This window comes from Mustela nivalis (genome assembly GCF_964662115.1).
Source record: "Mustela nivalis genome assembly, chromosome: 5".
Lineage (NCBI taxonomy): Eukaryota > Metazoa > Chordata > Mammalia > Carnivora > Mustelidae > Mustela > Mustela nivalis.
In genome coordinates, this window is record NC_139024.1 from 95,093,078 (window position 1) to 95,119,525 (window position 26,448).

The 26,448-nt window shown below is 36.2% G+C and overlaps 1 protein-coding gene across 1 annotated transcript; it reads right to left on the reverse strand.

Moving 5' to 3' along the window:
• Nucleotides 1–272: 272 nt before the first annotated feature.
• On the reverse strand, nucleotides 273–26,076 carry LOC309864346 (cysteine-rich secretory protein 2-like). The gene is made up of 10 exons (XM_082729752.1): nucleotides 25,949–26,076; nucleotides 24,768–24,868; nucleotides 22,225–22,255; nucleotides 20,059–20,129; nucleotides 11,228–11,344; nucleotides 10,087–10,174; nucleotides 5,917–6,062; nucleotides 5,391–5,488; nucleotides 2,736–2,824; nucleotides 273–702 (listed from the first exon to the last, which is right to left on the reverse strand). The coding sequence occupies exons 4-10, from the start codon at nucleotides 20,125–20,127 to the stop codon at nucleotides 575–577; spliced, it is 735 nt and encodes a 244-aa protein (XP_082585878.1). The 5' UTR covers nucleotides 20,128–20,129; nucleotides 22,225–22,255; nucleotides 24,768–24,868; nucleotides 25,949–26,076; the 3' UTR covers nucleotides 273–574.
• Between the last annotated feature and the right edge of the window lie 372 nt (nucleotides 26,077–26,448).

Below are 26,448 nucleotides of genomic sequence, written 5' to 3' on the forward strand. Positions count from 1 at the left end.
AAATTATAAATACTAGAAAATATTACACAAGAATCTCTCATGTGGTTGCTTACATAATTTTTTTACTCTAAAAGATAATTACTTTTGTTTAAAGAGGAGGCCATGAGACAAAGGTAGGTGTCAATCTTTGAATTTATTCTTTATTCAAGTAAAAAGTCATTTCACAGGAATAACAATGATGTTTCAGTCTTTTTTCTTTTCTTTCTTTCTTTCTTTCTTTTTTTTTTTTTTTTTTTTTTTGCATGTTGTTTAAGGAAACATGTACTTCTCCATTTTAATCCAATGTTCTAGTGACCTAAGGTCTATGGTTATACAGTTTACAAAATTGTCAACTTAATTCAATTTGTTAAGTTTAAAGTACCAAATTTCTATCAAAGTCCAAAGTTGTCCTTATAGACTATGCTGCTTGTATAAATATCTGCATGAAAAGAGATTTCTATAGAGAGGAAAAAAAGATGAATTACTGAGTGGAACCATATTTGTAACTAACATGCCTACAATTTCTCCTGTGGTATGTTTCAATAAAATGTTGCAGCTCTCTTCACTTAGTCCTGTGCAATGCACACTGGGCGTCTCAGTAAATTTTGTTTTCACATAGGCAAGTTGCCTTGCACTTTTCCTTAAGCAATTCATGTCCACAACCAGCTGTTTTCTTCAAGGAATCACAGTTACTAAGGAGATCTTCAAACTCGCAACTGTTGGCTGTGACAAAAATAAATGAGTTCATTATCATTTTCCTCAATAGCAGCAAAATAATGCTGTACATTCAAAAGTGCATGAGGCCATAAAGATTGGACAAATCAAGTCAATATCACTTACACAATGATGGGCTTTTCGTTTCTTGTGAGAAATATCTTGTGAGCATGAGTTGAGTTCACTGATTAAACTATCACTTTTTATTTTGAACTTGGTGATATGTTTCCAAAATAAATTGACCTATTTTTCTTCTTTAGCCAATAAAGTTAAATAAATATAAATAAATCTCTCTACACCTTCAGTGTCTAATATCAGAACCACTAGTTTGATATAGATATTTAAATTTAAATTATTCTATATTAGATAAAGTAAAAAATTTAGTTCCTTAATCTTACTAGCCACATTTCAATATTCAAAGGCCACATGTGACTAGTTTACTTGTAAGACACATGCTGATACAGGACTTTTTCTTTATTTCATACTATTGAACAGCACTGGTTTAGACTCCAATGTTTGCTTCCTGGAGAAAGGAATTTCAATGGGAAGATAAAGATGCAAAACAATGATAACATGTCCCCTTTCCTTCTGGTATTTCTTTCTGGATCCTCCCCAGAGGCCACAAACTCAACAAATCTCAAACTAAACTCATCATACTACCTGTATGACTGACAATTCTTGGGTATGTTCTTCCTGTAAACCCCTTCACCCCCATCTCCCCACATCCCCACCAACAATATCAGAGAAATGGCTCTCTAACTACTCAGTAATTTAGACCACAAACTGGATCAGTTGGACGTCCTTCTTCCCTACTTCTTCCCTACTTCCCTACTTCCATATTTCCCTAAGAAGTACTTCTCCCTACAGCACTCAATCAGCACAGGTAACAAACATTGGCTATTCTATTCCTTATATTCCAACCCCATCCAATTCTCTTCATTATTTTGTCAGTAATGTGGTAGAGAGATTTTTTTTTAAACCCATAGTCAAACAGTTTTCTAGCTGACTTCCATCTAATTGTTTTTCTATACTATTGCTAGAAAGCTCTTTATAAAACATGGTTACAACCCTGTCACTCTTTTGTTTAAAATATTGATAATAGGATAAATTATAAGCTTCTTCCCAACTAGCATTCAGCAGAGCTATTAATATATAAATTTTTTCCTTCTTTAGCTGATTTATATTCTAAATAATATTCTGAATAATAGCTATATAATTCAGTCAGTAAGAATGATAACTAAAGTTGAATGCATTTGAAAGTTAAAAATCTCAGTGAATGAGCTTCATTCAATTCTATTATTCACAATAATTTTAATACAAGTATCCCAGCTATAAAAAGCTAAGAGCTATTTTTACCTGTATTCATTGCAACTTTAGAAATTATGTATGCAAAATTTATTTTCTCCCTTTTTGCAACAGTATTTTTGTGGTCTCTGTATATATGTACCACTATATATGGATTTGATTTTGTCATTAAAAATGTGCAGTAATGACAATGTTGTTGACTGAGGAAAAAAAAATGCAGTAGACTACTATCAAATTATAAAGAAAGTGATTATTAAATTAAACACTATGATTCCAATTTTACTATAGAAAAAAAGAGGTAGTTAGCATAATAAACCCATTAGCACAAAAGTAGTATAATATTTGATTTGCCTGTCTAGATTCAGATATAATGTGATCTTATATGCATAGATTTGCTTTTCAGAATAGGACTTTTGACACAATCATACTAACTTTATCTGAACTATTTGCCAGAAATATGTATAATTAATATTAATAGCTATGCCTAGTAACAAAAATATGTGAATGGTAGATCTTTCATTATCTTACATATGGCAATATTCTTTTCATTACAAATAATATGTAGGTTACTAAAGTGTGTAAAATGTTTACATAAACATGCTGTGTTGAGTAACATATTTGTCTTCTGCATAATGATATTATTTAAACTGATTACTTTAGGAGATTTCTCAACCCACAAAAAGAAAATAAAATTTCAACTTTTTATTATAATAGCAAGGTGATCACTTCAAACTTACTGCATAGTCCATTGTCACAGTTACCAGGGCAACTGGCACAAGGTGTCCCTTGTTGATAAGGGGTATTCTTTTTACTCACGTTATTGCCACTGAAATTTAAAATACATAATGTCAAATACTTTTCACTTTATAATTTAGTTTATACTCCTCAAGGGCAGTATAAATTACCAAACATACATGACTACAGATGTTTTCAGTTATGTTAAAAAACTTAAAATTTTTAATGCCCAGTGAGTAATTCAGGTAACATTCAAATTAAGAAACTGCTTCACATATTGACAAATTTCCTTGACTATAATTCTTCAGATTGAGCAACTAAATTAGAGTAATTAGAGTCTAAAGTTTTCAAAGTATATTTCAATGTGGTCCCACTTTCTTCATGTCCTAGCAGACTTGGTCAAACTGGCAAGGCAGTATAGCCCAATGTGTTAGCTAGAGGTAGAATATATCCCCTAGGAAGACAAAAGAGCTCTTGGGAGGCAGGTAGTTGCAGTTTGGAAAAGAATATTTAATGTTACAATATCATTTTATATTTGAAAGATAATAAAATACCAAATTTCTTAGATATAATCTAAAAACAGTAAACTCCAGTATATATATACATATATATATATATGTACTTCACCTTCTAGATGAGGGCAGGGATATTTGAGTTAAGTTATTGGTGTGTGTTTCTGGGACAGGCAGAGAGAGAGAAGGAAATTTGTGAGTTTCTAGAGGTATGTGAGACATTTTTAAACTTACCAAACAGGGAATGTTCACTCAAAAATTTTGACAAGCATGGATATCCAGGGTGTAATCACATTACAGTGACTAACTTACAACTTGCTGATGATCATTACCTATGAGCCATTTAATTTATTTGAATTACAAGTGAGTCCAAATCTCGGTAGTGTCAAGTGGACCAAGAACACAATGTCATGCATCTGAATCTTTCCATGCACAGAACATAACAACCATGTGTGAGCCCCTGGAAAAATGTGAAATAAGACACAAACATGCTCTGGAAGTTCTCTCACCCCTGCTTTTCCTCATTATTCACTCCAACTCTCACTTCAGATGACTGGCTCCATACTCTCCTCTCTCAGAGCCAGCCAGTGAGTTTGTGTGCATTTTCCTAGGACCTCTCAATTCTTTCTACTAAACCTTAGGGCTTGCAGGAAAATGATGTTGGAAGTCGTACCTCTCACTCTGTAGAATCACATGCTTGAATTATCTACAGTCTCAAAACAAATCCTGTAGGAGCCTTGGTTCTAGGGATCTCCCTGTCTCCAGTGGCACGAAAGTTCAAGCATTAAAAGAATTTAAGATTAACAGGTAAATTGAGATTAGATCTTCAGTATATCCACAGAATTTATTATGGGTAAATTCAGACATAATCCTTGATAGAAAGAACATATTTTCTGCTATAGGTCAAGACCTTAAAAAATGGTTCATTGTGGGGATTTTGTGAAAACTTCTGAAAAACAAAGACTGAAGATTTTTTTTTCTGGACTCTGAAGTATATTAACGATCTCTTGAAAAACCTTTGAGATGCAAAAGAATGAGTAATCTGTGAGGAAATAATGTGGGTTATTTTTTAGATTAATAGGATAAGGGATATTTTAGCAGGAGAAATGGAAATCACAATCTTCCATCCCCTACTTGCCACTCCACGACCATCCCTTGCTTAGCCATCAGGCTGCAACCTCCTGAAGTGTAAAGTTAGTGAGAACTGATGATATCAAATCTAGAGTAGTGAGCCCAGGCAAAGGTGACTGAGAAAAAAGATGCTACTTTGTAACTAAGGAAAGAGAGTTTCAGATTTTATATTTGGGAGTTGAGAACTTGGTCTCTTCCCTGAGAAGTTGAATGTATCTCAACTTAAAAGGCATTTCCATGATCCCAGAGTCCTGGGATTGGGCCCCGCATCGGGCTCTCTTCTCAAGGAAGCCTGCTTCCTTTCCTCTCTCCCTGCCTGCCTCTCTGCCTACTTGTGATCTCTGTCTACCAAATAAATAAATAAAATCTTTAAAAAAAGGGCATTTTCAAAGATGTATTCCTTTTGGATGGACCTAAAAGGGTATTATGTTAAGTGAAGCAAGTTAGAGAAACACAGACACCATAGGATGGACAAAATAGATGAAAGGTAGAGGTGATACAGGCTTCCAGTTATGGAAAAAGTAAGTCACGGGGATAAAAAGTACAGCATAGGGATAATAGTCAATAGTACTGAAATAGTCATAATAACATGGGACACCTGGGTGGCTCAGTTGGTTAAGCATCTGCGTTTGGCTCAGGTCATTATCCCAGGGTCAGTGGGGAGACTGCTTCTCCCTCTGCCTGTCGCTCCCCCTGCCTGTGCTCTCTCTCTGACAAATAAATAAAAATAGTTAAAGAAATTAAAAAGTAGCTATAATAGCATCGTATGGTGACTGCTGATAGCTACTCTTGCAGTGAGCATAGTATAAAGTGTAGACCTGTCACTATGTTATACACCTAAAACTAATGTGACATTGTATATGGACTATGCATCAATTTTAAAAAATGAAAAAAAATTATTCTTTCCGTTTACTGAAATATGTTTTATGTTCTAATTTTTTTTACTATAAAAGAATTTTAAAATACTAAATTGCACGTAGGATTATTGCATGAAACTCTAAAGTGTATACTTACGCAGGACAATATTGGCAAACATAGTAGTATTTTAGATTCTCTTGATTGGGACAATAGGCAATTCCACATCCAACATGGTAAGTAGAGTACCAAACGAGCTACAATTCCAAAAGGGAATATATGAGAGTACATTCAAGATGAGGGAAAATATTAAAAGAATAGTAGCAACTATAAAACTGAAAAAATGATACTATTATAGCTTGTGGCCAAGTACCTTTTGAAAATATTTACAATTATTGAAGAAAATCACAAATTTTAAGATATTAAATCTTAACATGCCTTCACTATTTTATCCATTTCTAATTTTGAGAAAGTCCGGAGTATGCTTCCTTACCAAGAGTTTTGCAAGTGATGGAAAAAAAAAAAAAAAAAAAAAAGACAACTCTAGATGAAGTACCAGCCAACATCAGGACTATAATATCTATTCATGCTCTTACCCAAATTGAACATTGGACTTGGTGATAATTTAGAGATGCTTTCATATTAGAGCATTTGTGGTCAAAGTATTTTAATTTGCTTGTCTTACCTGGGTGTAATGTCCAACAACTGCATTGGAACTCTTAGGTCCTACACCATAGACAAAATTATGGCGCTCATCATACCAGCTTTGGATTGCATCTGACCACGGAGCAGGGTAACTTGACATATAGAGATTCTCACCACATTTTGTACCTAAAGATAAATGGATCATTCTTGAGGAAGCAATAAAGTATTCAATGGCAAAAGAAATCAACTATATAAACACAAGGATGGGGGCGCCTAGGTGGCTCAGTGGGTTAAAGCCTCTGCCTTCGGCTCAGGTCATGATCCCAGCATCCTGGGATCGAACCCTCGCATAGGGATCTCTGCTCCGCAGAGAGCCTGCTTCCTCCTCTCTCTCTGCCTGCCTACTTGTGATCTCTGTCTGTCAAATAAAATAAAATCTTAAAACAAAACAAAACAAAACACAAGGATGTTGCCCTTCAAACACAGTGCCTATACTTATAACTCATAATACTTAGTTAAAGTATTCCATTCTTCTCAGCTCTAAAGCTGAATAGAAGACAGATCTATCTAGGGACACCTGGGTAGGCTACTAGGTTAAGAGGCTGACTCTTGATGGGCTCAAGCCATGATCTCAGGTCTTGAGATCTAGTCTTGCATCAGGCTCTCCACTCAGCGAGGAGTCTTCTTGAGAATTCTCTCCATCCACCTTCACCATTCTATCTAAAATGAATAAATAAATCTTTAAAAAAAATTTCTTTAGGACACTGAGGCTGGCATCAACATGCAAAACTTTGCACAGGTTAAGAAGACTTTATGCTTCAAAAATCTTCTGGAGTTTCAGAAATGAATTTTTTTTTCAGGCTAAATTCTTCACATTGTATTGACTCCTATGCTCTTAGCTTTGTATCATAAATTCGTGAAAGGTAGTGAACAACTTTTATTCCTTTTCTCCTCCTCTCATCCATCTTCACCAGAGATTTTTCACATATTGGACCCTGTTCTAAATGTTTATAATTATGATTTTGTGTGAAATTGGTAAAAAGCGTTCTACAGGCAGTCTGTAAGAGCCTCAATTTATAGGCATCTGACATCAGGAGGAATGGCAGATTTCAAAGCTTTTGGAGTCTTTCTTAATCACTAAATCAGAATGTCATAGGCCAGTCTTCCTCAGAGAATTAGCCAAGAGCCTTGCAGGTGACATTAGAAAGATGGGGAGGTAGGGAGCCCCAGACTCTCATTTCCCTAACAAATACACATATTCAGAAACAATTTCCAAACAAATTGCCCTTTGTGGGAAAACTAACTGAGACTCCTAGATCATCGGAGAATATGAACCCAGACTCACTGAAGTCTGTAGGGAAACTGGGACACCCTTTCGCTAGAATGCCTACCCTCAGCACAGTGCTTCCCCTATGATCAGGAAGAGTCTCTTAGCTCCCATCTTCTCCTAGGGGAAGGAAGGTGTTGGTTCTTGTGTCCAGCATCCCAACCTTCCCTAAGGAAATTCCCCAGAGATGGCTGGCTTCTCTCTTGGTAGTCTTGGAGTTCTGACAGGCACGGGCTAGTCATCTGGAGGAGAATGGAGATGCTGGCTTTAGCTGGTAGTTATCATATCTCCTCCCCTTGGCTTAGTTCTTAGTTCTCAGCTTCCTCCTGGGGAAGCAAAGAGTTGATTGGTGTGCCCATTGCTCCAATTTCTGCCTAAAGTACTGACATCAGCCTTGCTTGTCTTAAAGCTCTGAAGGGTTTGGCATAGTTTCAGTGTTACTCCATGGGGGAGAACAGAGATGGTGGTTTGGATTGGTAGATGCCATTTCTCAGCTCCCCAGCACAGCACACCGTGAGCAAGTGCCATATCTACCTGTTTCTCCCTGGAGTGGGAAAAAGTTGGCCTGGGCATCCAGTGCCACAAACATTCCAGATGTTGCCCAGAAAATTGACTTCTGACTTGCCTCTCTGAAAATGTTATCAGATCTAGCATAACCAAGATGAGCATAGAGATTTGGGTTCATAAATGCTAAAGCTTCCCTTCCTTGTTCAGCACAGAATAAGCAGATTAAAAAATCCAAACTTCTAGCCTCTTCCTGAGTAGAGAAAGAGTTGGATGGAATGCCTAAAGATCCATCTCTTTCAGGAGGCTGCCTGAGAAATTGATTACAGATCTTTTCTGACCACAGTTTGATTGGACATTCTCCAAAGACGCACAAATGGCCAACTGGTATGTGAAAAGGTGCTCAGTGCTGCTAAACATAGGGAAATACAAATGAAAACCACAATGAGATGTCACCTTACACCTTTCAATAAGTCTTTTCTGGAGGAAAAAAAAAAAAACAACCTGACAATAAGTGATGATAAAGATGTGAAAAAAATCGGAATGCTGTATACTTTTGTTGGGCATAAAAAATGGGGTAGTTCCTGTGGAAAAAAACAGAGGTTCCTCAAAAAATTAAATTTAGAACTGCCAATGATCCAGTAATACTACTTCTGGGTATTTATCCAAAAAAATTGAAATCAGGGTTTTGCAGCAATATTAGCATTCTTCATATTCATTGCAGCATTCTTCACAATAGCCTATATATGGAAACATAAAATCTGTGGACAGATGAGTGGATGGACAAAATGACACCCATATATACACAACGGCTTTCATTTATCTTTAAAAAAGAAGGAAATTCTGCAACACTTGCGTGAGACACTATGGATGAATCTTGAAAACATGATATTAAGTGAAAAAATCCAGTCACAGAAACACAACTACCACATGATTCCCTTTATATGAAGCACATAAAATAACGGAATTCATAGAACCAAAGAGTAGAACAGTAATAGATAAGGATGGGGGGAAGGAGAAATGGAAAATCACCACTCAATGGGAATAAAGGTTCATTCATAAAGATGAATAAGTTCTAGATTAATAACTTCTGCTGCAGGACATTGTACCTAATGTCAGTAATATCATACAGTACACTTATTTGTTAAAAGTGTAAGCCTCATGAAGTGTTCTTACCACAATAAAGAAAATAACTTGTTGCCCAGAAACTTTTCTTGATCTTTTCAACCTCTCAATTATGAATTACATTTTGGTAGCTTAAAATATAATGTCTATGTGTTGCTTAAAGAGAATATAAAATATTTTTTGTCTATGTCAAAAAGAAACTAAGAATCTAATAGTAGACTTGCATCTCTAAGACCATTTGTTTTAATCTTCTACTGAATGCAGTCATTCTTTTCATAATTTCATTAACAGAGCAGCATCAACCATATAAGTAAATAATGTGATTAAATTACAGGTAAAAATTTGTTGCTTTCAAATTGAGCCTGCCTATATATATATTATGGTTGAAAATATAAACAAATATTTTATTGTAAGGTTTATGCATAAAACATTTTTTCTTTCATGGTGTTTATGATATTTGACAAGAATTCAAAAATTAAAAATGAATCAACATACCAAAATATTTATCATAATTTTTAAACTTTAAGTCTTTTTAGAGCAATATTCACAAAATTCAGGAACAAATCAAGATAATTTAATATATTTTATGAATACAAAAGAAGAGATATGAAAACATCAGATAGCTACACAGGATTACAAAAAGGAGTAGTGGATTAGAAATAATTAAGGCTGGATAACTTTCCAATATATGACACACTTCAGATTGTGACTTGGGGAAGTCATTCTTCCCCTGTCCTCATCTTCTCATCTTTAAATTTGGAGAAATGATACATGACTCATTGACTCATGAGCTGGTTGAAACAAAAAAGTGGAGTATTGTTTCAAATATCATTTGCATAATGTAAATAATCAACAAGCACAAAATGGTACCTATAATTCTCTCTCCTTCTACAGATACTTTGATTTTAAAAAGGAGAATATAGGGACACTTGGGTGGCTCAGTTGGTTAAGCATCCAACTCTTGATTTCCACTCAGGTCATGATCTCAGGGTCATGAAATCAAGCCCATGTAAGCCTCCACACTTGGCATGGAACCTGCTTGGGAATCTCTCTCCCTTTTCCTCTGCCCCTCCTCCCTTACTCATAGTCTCTCTCTCTCTCAAAACAAAAATAAAAGTATATAAATAGAGCAGTATAAACAACGTTTGTTCTCTAAGTCTTCTTATAACATCCGGGAATGTTCCATTCTATCTGATTTTTTCAATATTATTTTATTCGTTCATCTATTCAAAAAAAATTTACTCATTTACATACTGGTTTTTCGGTCCTCTGGCACACTGTGTTCCAAAGTGCACTTGTTTGCCCACTTTTGTGCATTTGCTGCTGCTTCTCTGTTCCATTCCTAAATGTCACAAGAAAAAAAATATACACTTAAAAATTCAACTCCTATGAAGCATATCGTTTATAATCTGATTGGTAGGTTGATTTGCACTACTTTAAACTTCTATAGATAATTATCTGATCATCAGTGGTATGCAAAGACCTTTTTGGTAGGGGTATATAGGCGTGTGTGCATTTATTTGCTCCGGTGCCAATTTCCACATGAAGAGAAGTTCATAAATGATGAATAGATAGAGATAAATATCTAACATAATATCTGGCAATTTATTATAGTACAGGAACAACATGCAAGATTTTTAGTAATGGGGTTACTCTAAATACTCAACTTGTGAAGTCTTTGAATTATATTTCCTTAGTAATAAGCAGGCCTAGATTATTCCCAATTTCAGTTGTAGCCCATTGGTTTCAACTGGGAGATAGTCTAGCATTTATGAACCATGCTGTGGAAAGTGGGCTCTTATTTACCCACAGGATTCTTCAGAGCCTGAGTCTGAGCCTCACATTGGGCATAGAGATTAATTAAAAAGAATAAAATACATGAAAGAAAGGGACCTCCTTTATTTTAGACTAGGGCAGATAGTGACAAAAAGTACAATGGCCTCACATTTGATGTCTGAAGATCTGGCTCTAATGTTGCCTTCCTGACTGAATATCCCTATAAATTTGACAGATTATTTAACCAGTAAAAAGGAAAATTTTTCTGCCATGCCCATAACACAGCTCAGATGAAATAGCAGAATAGAAGAAAAACTTTGTAAGCACAAAGTTCGTAAGAAATCCCTGCTCTGGGGCACCTGAGTGGCTCAGTGAGTTAAAGCCTCTGCCTTCGGTTCAGGTCATGATCCCAGAATCCTGGGATGGAGTCCCGCATCAGGCTCTCTGCTTGGTGGGGAGCCTGCCTCCCCCTCTATCTCTGCCTATCTCTCTGCCTACTTGTGATCTCTGTCTGTCAAATAAATAAATTTTAAAAAATCTTAAAAAAATAAAAAAGAAAAGAAATCCCTGCTCTTATCACTGCTAGCTCACACCATTAGCCCTTATCATTGCCTCTTACCATCCTTAGCATGTTGCTGGCAGGTGGAGAGACTGATTTCCTTAGTTCATTGTGTTTATTTACAATATCTTTTTGGATTTGCGTTTGAGTGGTTAGCAAAGCAGTAAAGGATGGATCCTAAAAGGAAATAAAAATTAAGGTTATCTTCTTAACATTTATTAAAGTTGCATTTAAGAATGAATAAGCAAATTCAAAGGAGCAAAGATTTTAAGAGCATTTAGTTCAAGTCAATATTAGTTGTTAAGCATTGCCAATGAACCTGAGCCAAAGCTATGACAAATAGAAAATAAATCATTTGAAGCTTTGAGAAGGAGGGTGAAATTCATGGCATAACAAATTAAAATCTCCTCTGAAGCTACAGATTGTTAATCAGATTCTCTACTTTCTACCTTATATGGTTTCCTGGACCTTCTCTATGATTCTTGTAGACATATGAGTGATAATATTTTATAACCACAAAGGCACACAACAGGAACTTTAAGACATATTCATTCATATTTGATCAGGTTGCAGCAGGTGGGATGAGAGTGGAGTTCAAGATTCACCCTAGGGGCGCCTGGGTGGCTCAGTGGGTTAAGCCGCTGCCTTCGGCTCGGGTCATGATCTCAGGGTCCTGGGATGGAGTCCCACATCGGGCTCTCTGCTCAGCAGGGAGCCTGCTTCCTCCTCTCTCTCTCTGCCTGCCTCTCTGCCTACTTGTGATCTCTCTCTGTCAAATAAATAAATAAAATCTTTAAAAAAAAAAAAAAAAAAAGCAAGATTCACCCTAGACTTTAAGGGAACTTTGACCTGATATAGTCTGTATTTAAAGAAATATTTTTTTTGGAATCTATTTAGAGAAAGAATGTTCAGGAGTTCAAATTTCATTCAATACCCTAGTAAAATTATTCCTAGTACAGTAGATATGATTATCTATTTTATTACAATCTGTATTTCTGAATACCAAATAAGTTTTCACCCAGTGGCAGAATTCTCTGGTCTGATGAGATCTAGTCCTACTAGTCTCTGGTCCTGGGATATCTTCCTGTATGCCCGGAATTACAGATAGGGAAACAGCAATGACCAGAGTTCCTCACATTCAAGAGATTTTCTGATCAAGAGATAAACATTTTATACGGGAACCTACCCTCCAGTCGTTGAAAGGATGACTGATCTTGGTCTTGGGATTATTTAAGCAATGTAGTTTATTCAAATTAAAAGGTTTGAATTCAAGAGGTAGGCTTCACATATCAAGCATTTTTGAGCATGAATAAGAAAGCAAAACAAACACTAAGACTTTTAGAGGTAGATTTTTTTAATGTAAAAAATAAGTATAACTTTATCATGCAGTAAGGATGAAAATTAAATGTGGTGATATATGAAGTAGTGCTAATTTAAAGTTATGTTTTGTTAGTTCTCTTTATTCTGTTCCATTGATCTATGTGTCTGTTTTTGTGCCAGTACCATGCTGTCTTGATGATGACAGCTTTATAATAGAGCTTGAAGTCCGGAATTGTGATGCCACCAACGTTGGCTTTCTTTTTCAATATCCCTTTGGCTATTCGAGGTCTTTTCTGGTTCCATATAAATTTTAGAATTATTTGTTCCATTTCTTTGAAAAAGATGGATGGTACTTTGATAGGAATTGCATTAAATGTGTAGATTGCTTTAGGTAGCATAGACATTTTCACAATATTTATTCTTCCAATCCAGGAGCATGGAACATTTTTCCATTTCTTTGTGTCTTCCTCAATTTCTTTCATGAGTACTTTATAGTTTTCTGAGTATAGATTCTGTGCCTCTTTGGTTAGGTTTATTCCTAGGTATCTTATGGTTTTGTGTGCAATTGTAAATGGGATGTACTCCTTAATTTCTCTTTCTTCTGTCTTGTTGTTGGTGTAGAGAAATGCAACTGATTTCTGTGCATTGAGTTTATATCCTGACACTTTACTGAATTCCTGTACAAGTTCTAGCAGTTTTGGAGTGGAGTCTTTTGGGTTTTCCATGGAAAGTATCATATCATCTGCGAAGAGTGATAATTTGACTTCTTCTTTGCTGATTTGGATGCCTTTAATTTCCTTTTGTTGTCTGATTGCTGAGGCTAGGACCTCTAGTACTATGTTGAATAGCAGTGGTGATAATGGACATCCCTGCCGTGTTCCTGACCTTAGCAGAAAAGCTTTCAGTTTTTCTCCATTGAGAATGATATTTGCGGTGGGTTTTTCATAGATGGCTTTGATGATATTGAGGTATGTGCCCTCTATCCCTACAGTTTGAAGAGTTTTGATCAGGAAGGGATACTGTACTTTGTCAAATGCTTTTTCAGCATCTATTGAGAGTATCATATGGTTCTTGTTCTTTCTTTTATTGATGTGTTGTATCACATTGACTGATTTGCAGATGTTGAACCAACCTTGCAGCCCTGGAATAAATCCCACTTGGTCGTGGTGAATAATCCTTTTAATGTACTGTTGAATCCTATTGGCTAGAATTTTGGTGAGAATTTTCGCATCTGTGTTCATCAAGGATATTGGTCTATAGCTCCCCTTTTTTATGCGATCCTTGTCTGGGATCAAGGTGATGCTGGCCTCCTAAAATGAGTTTGGAAGTTTTCCTTCCATTTCTATTTTTCGGAACAGTTTCAGGAGAATAAGAATTAGTTCTTCTTTAAATGTTTGGTAGAATTACCCCGGGAAGCCATCCGGCCCTGGGCTTTTGTTTGTTTGGAGATTTTTAATGACTGTTTCAATCTCCTTACTGGTTATAGGTCTGTTCAGGCTTTCTATTTCTTCCTGGTTCAGTTGTGGTAGTTTATATGTTTCTAGGAATGCATCCATTTCTTCCAGATTGTCAAATTTGTTGGTGTAGAGTTGCTCATAGTATGTTCTTATAATAGTTTGTATTTCTTTGGTGTTAGTTGTGATCTCTCCTCTTTCATTCATGATTTTATTTATTTGGGTCCTTTCTCTTTTCTTTTTGATAAGTCGAGCCAGGGGTTTATCAATTTTATTAATTCCTTCAAAGAACCAGCTCTTAGTTTCATTAATTTGTTCTATTGTTTTTCTGGTTTCTGTTTCATTGATTTCTGCTCTGATCTTTATGATTTCTCTTCTCCTGCTGGGCTTAGGGTTTCTTTCTTGTTCTTTCTCCAGCTCCTTTAGGGGAGTGTTAGGTTGTGTACCTGAGACCTTTCTTGTTTCTTGAGAAAGGTCTGTACCGCTATATATTTTCCTCTTAGGACTGCCTTTGTTGTGTCCCACATATTTTGAACCGTTGTATTTTTATTATCATTTGTTTCCATGATTTTTTTCAATTCCTCTTTAATTTCCCGGTTGACACATTCATTCTTTAGAAGGATGCTGTTTATCTCCATGTATTTGGGTTCTTTCCAAACTTCCTTTTGTGGTTGAGTTCTAGCTTTAGAGCATTGTGGTCTGAAAATATGCAGGGAATGCTCCCAATCTTTTGATACCGGTTGAGTCCTGATTTAGGACCGAGGATGTGATCTATTCTGGAGAATGTTCCATGTGCATTAGAGAAGAATGTGTATTCTGTTGCTTTGGGATGAAATGTTCTGAATATATCTGTGATGTCCATCTGGTCCAGTGTGTCATTTAAGGCCTTTATTTCCTTGCTGATCTTTTGCTTGGATTATCTGTCCATTTCAGTGAGGGGAGTGTTAAAGTCCCCTACCATTATTTTATTATTGTTGATGTTTTTCTTTGATTTTGTTATTAATTGGTTTATATAGTTGGCTGCTCCCATGTTGGGGGCATAGATATTTAAAATTGTTAGCTCTTCTTGTTGGACAAACCCTTTGAGTATGATATAGTGTCCTTCCTCATCTCTTATTATAGACTTTGGCTTAAAATCTAATTGATCTGATATAAGGATTGCCACTCTTGCTTTCTTCTGATGTCCATTAGCATGGTAAATTCTTTTCCACCCCATCACTTTTAAATATGGAGGTGTCTTCGGGCTTAAAATGAGTTTCTTGGAGGCAACATATAGATGGGTTTTATTTTTTTATCCATTCTGATACCCTGTGTCTTTTGACAGGGGCAAGTAGCCCATTAACACTCAGGGTAACTACTGAGAGATATGAATTTAGTGCCATTGTATCGCCTGTAGAGTGACTGTTCCTGTTTATGGTCTCTGTTCCTTTCTGATCTACCACTTGTAGGCTCTCTCTTTGCTTAGAGGACCCCTTTCAGTATTTCCTGTAGAGCTGGTTTGGTGTTTGGAAATTCTTTCAGTTTTTGTTTGTCCTGGAAGCTTTTAATCTCTCCTTCTATTTTCAGTGATAGCCTAGCTGGATATAGTATTCTTGGCTGCATGTTTTTCTCGTTTTGTGCTCTGAAAATATCATGCCAGCTCTTTCTGGCCTGCCAGGTCTCTGTGGATAAGTCAGCTGCCAATCTAATATTTTTACCACTGTATGTTACAGACTTCTTTTCCCGGGCTGCTTTCAGGATTTTCTCTTTGTCACTGAGACTTGTAAATTTTACTATTAGGTGACTGATGGGGTGTGGGCCTATTCTTATTGATTTTGAGGGGCATTCTCTGTACCTCCTGAATTTTGATGCTCGTTCCCTTTGCCATATTGGGGAAATTCTCCCCAATAATTCTCTCCAGTATACCTTCTGCTCCCCTCTCTCTTTCTTCTTCTTCTGGAATCCCAATTATTCTAATGTTGTTTCGTCTTATGGTGTCACTTATCTCTCGAATTCTCCCCTCGTGGTCCAGTAGCTGTTTGTCCCTCTTTTGCTCAGCTTCTTTATTCTCTGTCATTTGATCTTCTATATCACTCATTCTTTCTTCTGCCTCATTTATTCTAGCAGAGAGAGCCTGCATTTTTTATTGCACCTCATTAATAGCTTTTTGGATTTCAACTTGGTTAGATTTTAGTTCTTTTATTTCTCCAGAAAGGGCTTTTTTATCTCCCGAGAGGGTTTCTCTAATATCTTCCATGCCTTTTTTGAGCCCGGCTAGAACCTTGAGAATTGTCATTCTGAACTCTAGATGTGACATATTACCAATGTCTGTATTGATTAGGTCCCTAGCCTTCGGTACTGCCTCTTGTTCTTCTTTTTGTGGTGAATTTTTCCGTCTTGTCATTTTGTCCAGATAAGAGTATATGAAGAAGCAAGTAAAATACTAAAAGGGTGGCAGCACCCCAGGAAAATATGCTTTAACCAAATCAGAAGAGATCCCAAATCGTGAGGGGGGAGAAAGGGGATAAAAAGAGGTTCAAAAAGTAAGAAAGAAAAAAAAAAGAAAAAAGAAAAAAAATGAAAAGAAAAGAATTAAAAAAACGATAACGAATAAAGAAAAATATAAAAAAGAAAAAATATATATATATTAGATAAACTAGTTAAAAAACGTTAAAAAAGGAAAGGGTAAAAGTTAAAAAAAAATTACCAGAAAGCTAGATAAAAAAAAAAAAAAAAATGAAGAAAAAAAAAATTAAATTAACTGCAAGACTAAAAAAACTCACAGGGAGAAAGCCCGGAGTTTTGTGCTTTGCTTTCTCCTCCTCTGGAATTCTGCTGCTCTCCTTGGTATTAAAACCACACTTCTTCATAGGTGAACTTGGTCTTGGCTGGATTTCTTGTTGATCTTCTGGGGGAGGGGCCTTGTGTAGTGATTCTCAAGTGTCTTTGCCCCAGGTGGAATGGCACCGCCCTTACCAGGGGCCGGGCAGAGTAATCCGCTCGGGTTTGCTTTCAGGAGCTTTAGTTCCCTGAGCGCTTTCCATAGAGTTCCAGAGGACGGGAAAACAAATGGCGGCCTCCTGGTCTCCGGCCCGGAGGAGCCGAGAGCTCGGGGCCCCACTCCTCAGTGCGCCCTCAGAGAACAGCGCCCAGTTACTCCCATCTGCCTGACCTCCGGCCGCGCTCCGAGCTCACTGAGCCTGTGGCTGTTTCAAGGTAACCCAGAGCTGCGAGCTTACTGTCAGCTCTGTCTCTGTAGCCGGCTTTCCTGTTCCAATACCCGCAAGCTCTGCGACACTCAGACACCACCGATCCTTCTGTGACCCTGCAGGACCTGAGGCCACGCTGACCCCATGTGGGCTTCGCCCCGATTTAGCCTCTGGCGCAATGTCCCTCAGTGGAACAGACTTTTAAAAGTCCTGATTTTGTGCTCCGTTGCTCCGCCTCTTGCCTGGAGCCGGCCCCTCCCCCTGGGGTCTATCTTCCCATTGCTTTGGATTCACGTCTCCGCCAGTCCTACCTTTTAGAAAGTGGTTGTTTTCTGTTTCCAGAATTGCTGTTCTTCTTCTCTTCTATCTGCCGATGGATTTGCAGGTGTTTGCAATCTTTAGATGAGCTATCTAGCCGATCTCCTGCTAGTTGAAGTAGTCTCAGCCTGCTACTTCGCCATCTTTTCTTCTATCCATTTTTAATTGAATTAGTTTTGTGTTTGTGTTGAGTTGAATCAGTTCTTTAAATACTTTGGATATTTACCCTTTATCAAATATGTCATACGCAAATATCTTTGCGCTTCCAGGACATTGTTTTTTAGTGTTTTTATTTTCTTTTTCTTTTATTTTTCTTGCTGTGCAGAAACTTTTTTTTCTGTTGTAGTCCCAATAGTTTATTTTTGCTTTTGTGTCCTTTGCCTCAAGAGACAAATCTAGAAAAATGTTCCTAGAGCTGATGTCAGAGACATTACCTGCTGTGCTCTCTCCTCTCTCTCCTAGGATTTTTTTTTTTTTTTATGGTTTCAGGTCTCACATTTAATTTAACCCATTTGGAGTCCACTTTTGTGAATATGCAAAAAAAAAAAGTGGTCCAGTTTCATTCTCTTGCTTGTGGCTGCAATGGATTATTTTCCTAACACCATTTGTTGAAGAGACTGCCTTTTCCCCATTGTATATTCATTCCTCCTTTGTTGAGGATTAATTGATCATATAATTGTGGATTTATTTCTGGATTTTCTGTTCAGTTCTACTGATCTGTGTGTCTGCTTTTATGCCAGGACCATACTCCCCTCATTACTATAATTTTGTCATATAACTTATAATGAATTGTGATACCTCCAGTTTTGTCTTTTTTTTTCCTTTGTTTTCAAGACTGCTTTGGGTATTTGAGGTCTTCTGTGGTTCCATGCAACTTTTAGGATTATCTGCTCTAGTTCTGTGAAAAATGCTGTTAGTATTTTGATAGGGATTGCATACAATGTGTAGATTGCTTTTGGTAGTACAGACATTTGTTCTTCCAACTCAGGAGCATGGAATGTCTTTCCATTTCTTGGCATGGTCATGAATTTCTTTCACCAGTGTTTTATGGTTTTCAGAGTACTGGTCTTTCACCTCTCTGGTTAAGTTTATTACTAGATATTTTCCTGTTTTGGGTGCAATTATAAATGGAATTCTTTTCTTATTTTGACTTTGTGCTGCTTCATTATTAGCATATAGGAATGCAACAGATTTCTGCACATTGATTTTGTATTCTATGAGTTTACCAAATTCATGTGTCAGTGCTAATAGTTCTTTGGAGAAGTCTTTGGGGTTTTCTATATACAGTATCATGTCATGTGCAACTAGTGAGGGTTTTACTTCTTCCTTACCAATTTGGATGGTTTTTATTTCTTTATGTTTTCTAAATGCCATGGCTAGGACTTCTAGGACTCAGTTGAGTAAATGTAGTAAGGATGGACATCCTTGTCTTGTCGCTAATCTAAGGGGGAAAGCTCTCAGTTTTTCCACCGTTGAATATGATGTTGGTTCTGAGTCTTTCACATAAGGCTCTTATTATGTTGTCGTATGTTTTCTCTATACCTACTTTGAAGAGGCTTTTTATGATGAATGGATGTTGCACTTTGTCAAATGCTTTTTCTGTATATATTGACAGGATTGTATGTTTTTTATCCTTTCTCTCATTCATGTGACATATTGCATTGATTATTTTGTAAATATAGAACTACTGTTGTATTCTGGGAGTAAATCCTATTTTATAATAATGTATGATTTTTAAAAAAATATTGACATTATTTTAAGCAATAAATTTTACTTTTAATGGATTGACTAATAGTCTACAAAAATAATATGTCTACATCCTAATCCTCAGAATCTGTCAATGTGACCTTCTCTGGATATAGTTAAGAATCTCAAGATTCAACCATCCTGGATTATCTAAGTAAGACCAAAATCCATTGACAAGTATCCATATGAAAGACACAGAGAGGAGAAGGTGATGTGAAAGGGGAGGCAGAGAATATGTGATGTAGCTACAAGCCTAGTTATCACAATGATTGGTCAAAGCCAGCATAAGTTAAAAGACAGACATGGAACACATTCCTTCCTAGATCCTCCAGAGGGAGTGTGGCTTTGCTAACACAAAGATTTTAGGCTTCTGGCCACCAGAACTGTAAGAAAATAAATTTCTGTTGTTCTAAGTCACCCAATTTGCACTCATTTCTTACAACAATCTTGAGAACCTAATACGTTATTGAATTATTTATCCAAAATATCATTTCATCATGTACTGAATATCTAAGTTATTAATGACATATTTTCTTCTTCTTCTCCTTCTTCTTCCTGTTCTCCTCCTCCACCTCCTCCTCCTCCTCCTTCTTTTTCTTCACTAAATCTTTGAAATCTAGCATGTGTACTACAGTATATTTTGTTCTGGATAAGCTGCACTGTAAGTGTTCAATAGTCACATGTGACCAGTGGGTACTGGAGAGCTCAGCATAGACTCTCATCAAGATATTGTGTTAAGTGATCTGAGCCACCAGTGAGTACTTTGTGATATACCAGACACTTTTCCCTTTCTCCTCTCAAAGGACCCAACCATCCCACAAAGTTGCATGGATAGATTTAGAAAGATTTTCTTGTTTAAGTTTACCTTTCCTTCTGTGGGTAGAGATGGAAGCAGCAGAATGGCCAGAAACAACACTACTGGGAATAAAGCCATTTCTGGGAAGTCAAAGAGAAGAAAATTCTGCATTAAAACATATAGCACATGGACCTCTAACTATGAGTAAAAGCCAATATAGTGATCTTGGTTAGTTCAAAGGAACTGTAATTCCCAAATTCATTTTAAAAAATGTAACAAGAGAAGATTTTTATTTGGTTGCTAGAATCATAGTAGAATCAACTTTGTTATTGATAGGGGCAATAAAAAATAAACTGAAACACTTGACTGATGCTCTTAAAGTATACATATAAAGGCTAGGGACATGTCATTATATTTCTGACCAACTCTATTCCTCCTAAGTTCATTAAAAATGTGGAAAATACAGATTTCTTGAGTTAATTATGATACTGCATTGATTATTCATCACAATTTTGGGGAAAACATTATTTTCTGTATGCACAGTCTCTTGGTTTGCTCTGCTCTATAAAAAGTAGAATTGTTTGGGGGCGCCTGAGTGGCTCAGTGGGTTAAAGCCTCTGCCTTCGGCTCAGGTCATGATCCTAGGGTCCTGAGATAGAGCCCTGCATCCGGCTCTCTGCTCAGTGGGGAGCCTGCTTCTTCCTTCTCTCTGCCTGCCTTTCTGCCTGGTTGTGATCTCTGTCTGTCAAATAAATAAATAAAATCTTTTAAAAAAAGTAGAACTGTTTGTTCTTTTATTTACACATGATTCTAATCAAGACTCCAAAATTATAATTACAGAGAAATAAATATATAAGGAGCCTGGGTGCCTGAGTCAGTTAAGGATCCAACTCTTGATTTCAGCTTGGGTCATGATCTCAGGGTCATGAGACTGAGCCCCACGTGGGGCTCTGTGCTAAGCATGGAACCTCTTTGTCTCTATACCTCCCCCTCTGCCCCTCCACCCTACAGGTGCATGTTCACATGCATTCTCACTCTCTCTCTCTCTAAAATAAAAAAATAAATATACAAACACTTCATTAGTGGTTATTTCCCTGGTAGAGGGATTAAAAGTTATTTTGATTTTATTACTTATACTTGTCTGTATCTCAAATTTCCCAGTATAAAAAAATAAAACACAAATATTTTATTGAAAATCAAGCCCGTTCAAATTTGCTGAATCCATGATTTGGTACAAAAGTTATTTAATATCCTCACTAACTTTTTAAAAGACACTCATTTTGGGTTGTCTATGTTGTCACTTCTCAATGTTTCAAAAAAAAAATATTCTTGGTCCTTTAGATGAAGCAACAAGTCCACTAAGTTTAAAAAAAAAAAAAAACACTTATCTTCTGGCCATTAGTCATCTAAGTTACTCACTTTGTAAACTAAAGGAATAATGCATTGATCGTTTTTTGTTTGTTTGTTTGAGTTTAGTATTTCCAAATTCTTGAAGAGAAAGAATATCTTAAACAATTTATTTATGGTACTTCCTAGGCCTTATTGATTTTTAAATAGTAGACAATTGACACCTGCTCCATGTATTCCCTTTATCCTCAATAATGTGCTCATAAAAGGGAAAGACTGACCATTTGTTGACCATGCAAAGCAAAATTTGCGTCTAATGTCATCATACTATAGTGGGTATGACTATATTTTACAGCTGAAAAAATTGAGTGTTAAACAGTTAATTTACCTATTCCAATAGTGAGTTCTTAAGTAACTTCAGAAATTAGCCTTCCATCAAGCATAATGTCAAAGTCAATACACATTAAAAGGAACATAGTTTCAACGGAGAAAAGCAAAATCATTTCATAGTCACTGGAGGCACTCTTATCCTTATTTTAAAAACCCCTGTATTAATACATAACCATACATGTTTATAGTAAAAATCATCAATAATATACACAAATTGTCATGCTTTTACATTTCTTCTAGTAAAGATAGTTCTAGAATAATTGTTTCAAAGTCATAAACCTGAGAATTATTTTTATTATCTCTCAAGATTAAATGTAAGGAAGTTTCAAATTGATAAAGTGAGAAAAGAGTAAAACTAGCTCGATTCTTTTAATAAAAAATTATCCATAAAGTTTTGGAAATTATGGATAAATGTATTAAGTATATAATTTTTCCATTTGCAAAACAAAAATGACTGACACAAAGTGTTCACATTAAAATAAATGAGTTATCACTTACTGTTGGTTCTCAAAGTAGGAATTTGCTTTATCTGTAGAAAGAAGGAAAGTGGAGAAGAGGTTAGAGCACCATATATCTTACATCTATTCTGTTTTAGCAATTTCTGTTTGTGCAAGTAAATCTAAGTCAGTAAATTTCTGAAACAGAATTATTCACACCAGTATATTCAAATTTCATTGCTAGTTGTCTGACATGGCTTTTGACATTACTTTGCTTCCATACAGTATTTTTAAAAAGTTTTTAACAAGACAAACTTTATTGAGATCTAATTTACATACCATACAATTCAGTCATTTAAAGTGCATGATTCAATAGTTTTTGCATATTACATTGTTATAAACTGCCTTTTTAATGAAACTGGATTATCTGTTTATTCAATCACTGTATTAAAATACAAGTAAAAGAACAAGCAATAATTTTAGAACATACTATGAAAATAATTTGAAATTGTGATGTCAAAGTGGCAACAGATTTCATCAATTATATTCAGCTTTATTCTTCACATTTGTTTAGCTTAGTCTCAACTATGGTTTACTTCTTTTCACAGCACTAGCAGGTTCTTTTTTATCCTTTAGGAAAGCATTTCCAAAGACTGGTACACATACCACTTTAAAAAAAATCTTTTTATTTAAATTCAATTTAATTAAATATATGGTATTATTAGTTTCAGAGGTTGAATTTAGTGATTCATTAGTTGCATATAACACTCAGTCCATCATGTGCCCTCCTTAATGCCCATCACCCAGTCACCCCATTCCCCATCCACCTCTCTTTCAGCAACCCTCGATTTGTTTCCTGTAGTTAAGAGTTTCTTACAGTTTGTCTCCCTCTCTGTTTGTATTTATTTTTCCTCCCCTTCCCTTATGTTCATTTTTTTTTCTTAAATTCCAAGTAGGAATGAAATCATAGGATATTTGTTTTTCTCTGACTGGGTTATTTTGCTTAGTGTAATACCTTCTGGTCCCACCCATGTCATTGCAAATGGCATAATATCATTCTTTTTGATGGCTGAGTAATACTCCTATATATATATATGTAATTTTCCATAATATGGAGTAATAGTCCATATATATGTGTGTATATATATATATATATACACACATATGGATATATATATATTATAGCCCACATCTATGTATATATATACACATACGGACATATAAATGGATAAAGAAGATGTGCATATATATGTACACATGTATATATATATATATACATGTGTATAAGTAATGTGTATAATGTAATATATATACATGTGCACATATATATACATGTGCACATATATATGCACATCTTCTTTATCCATTCATCTGTCAATGGACATCTGGGCTCTTTCCATATTTTGGCGGTTGAGGACATTGCTGGTATATATATTGGGGCACACATTCCCCTTCAGATCACTGTGTAACCTTTGGATAAATACTTAGTAGTACAACTGCTAGGTCATATGGTAGCTCTATTTTTAACTTTTTGAGGAACCTCCATATTGTTTTCCAGAGTGGTTGCACCAGTTTGCATTCCTACCAAGAGTATGAAAGTGTTCCTCTTTCTCTCATCTTCACCAATACCTGCTGTTTCCTGAGTTGTTCATTCTAGCCATTCTGACCTGCGTGAGGTGGTATCTCTTTAACATGAGTTAATACAACATGATTTCCCTCCCTAATCAGCCCTCTTCTTTTACCAAGCACACAAAAATCTGGATCTGCTTAGCATTTTTATAATAACTACTGAAGATTCTGGATTTGGCTTAGCATTTTTATAATAACTACTGAAGACTGGTTAATCACTGTGAAGTTAACCAGGATGCTACCTTATAGCTAAAGGCTCCGCTTTCTTTTACATCCCAGTTACCAACTTTTATGACTTACTGCTTAAGAGCATAGTCTTTGGAAACCATCAGTTTTGGAAAATCCTGAGCTTCAATTTTCTCTTCTGTAAAATGTGAACTATCATATCAAAAACTTTGCTTTGAAAAAGTGAATGGAATAATATACATAAGGCCCCTAATACAATGACTGACAAATAATAACATATGTAAGTTATTAATATTTTTATTATAATCCTTTACAATATGCAGTAGTTTGCTATGTTCATAAGATCTTTCCATGAATGCATGGTGTTTGATTTTAAGTTGCTAATTTTAGAAGTGTTTATAAGACTTGTTTTATTTCTGGGTATCATAGGGAAAAATCAGCATAATCTAATCAGAGATTCAAATGTTCAAGGCCCATTTCTACTGGAAATCTTCTGGCTAACTTTAAGAAAAAGGATCTAACATTTGTATCCTTATCAGCTCACTTACAGACATATAGATTAGCCTGATAATATTGTATGGCTCAATCCTTCAATGGGATTGCGTTAGATGACCCACAATTACATAATTCAGTAGGCCAAGATCCCACATATTCCTCCCTACCACTCTCCTTTCCCCCACCCTCATTACCCAAACTATAATCATCTTTATTGCATCAGTGAAAACAATGACAAACCCACATTCATACATAGTTGAAAAGTTTGCAGCCATTTTTTTCCTTGCTACTTACTAATGGAAAAGTACTGTGCACTTTTTTGCAGGTGTTTTAAGACTGAGATGACATAGTTCTAAGGTGTCTGTAGGAAGATCATGGTGTTCAGTTTGATAATCCTAGAACAAGGAAAAAATGATATTTAAAATAAAGATGGGACGAATAAATAGGTAGTATCAATAACCTCTGTCACAAACTTAAAACACTATGTTTTTAGTATTACCCCAATATTTTCCTGTATTTATTTGATCTCACCCATTAAGACCATAATACACTTCTGAGATCAGATTATGTTTTGATGTCTCGGTATTTCCTTCAAATAACAAAAAGTGACCTTCTTAAGGAAATTCACTTGACTTCCTTAGATTATCAGCATATTTTCCAGACTCCTAAATCCCTTATACACTCTTTTTTAGAAAAAATTTAAAAATATTTTATTTTTCTATCTATCTGAGGAGAAAGGGAGAGAGAGAGAATGAGCACCATGGCTTAGGTGGAGAGCAGAGGGAAAGGGACAGATTCCTATGAGCATGGAGCCCACATGGAGTTATGGGTTCTATCCCATAACCCTGAAATCATGTCCTGAGTGAAATAAAAGTGAAGTCCCCACTTAAGGAACTGAGCCACCCAGGTGGTCCCCATATATATATATATACACTCTTTATAAGATAATATCTATAAGTAGTCACCCACATAATAAGCATTTACTACAAGGATTTGGAATCACACCTATATGTCTTCATGTCTTTTCCTGGAAGCCAGTAGATGACATACAGTCCAGTAGAGTCAACAGCTATAAGTCTAATAATTTGCAATACACAGTTTCTTATAACTGTGGGTTCAAAACACAACTAAGAAACTAAAGTTCTTAATATGACCTCATGAACTCCTCATTTACAAGACTTGTTTTCTGCTATGAATCCAAGCATTTCATGGAAATGTAATGATTAATATTTTAAGACAGAGTTTCAATAGGATAAACATCTATGAGAGGCATATTGGAAGTCTTTGGTGGAATGGAGATAATCAACAAAACTTAAAGCTGTCCATATGCACTGAATCAGCAGATATGTCCACCAGAGTGTCAGAAAAGGCCCGGAGGACCACAGCACCCCTCAGCTCACCCATCTTTTTCTATCATTTTCACCCCACCTCCCAGGCCCTGGTCATTTCCTTTCCCAGACTGCTCCAATTCTTACCCTGGCTCCAGAGCCCCGATCTTCCCACAGTGGGGACCGGAGCCAGAGACTGGTGGCTGCTCGCTGTAGGACAGCGAGAGTAAAATACCCATCCAAGCAGGTGTGAGCCACGAGCGACGTCACGCGGCTTTGTGCCTTCAGCGCAGTCGTCAGCTTACTGAATTCTCACGACTGCCCCGTCTCCCTGTGACGCAGCGCTGACAAAATCCTGCACAGCTTCCCTTGAGGAAAGGAAATGTCTGTTCGCCCACTTGAACAGGAGGAAGAAGATGGAGATAATACTAGGATTCGAAATGCACAGGGGGTGGTTGAAAAAGACCGCGTTCTTGTAGAGATAAGAATTCCTGAATTAACACAGGTCAGAATTTAAAGAGCAGATTGGTAAAAATCCACAGACAATTAAGTTTGCAATACAATACTAGTGTAGTCCCCTAAGTGCATTCAGGGTTACATAAAGTTGGCATTTTGTAGATTTGCTCATAAACACCTAGTGTTCTTGA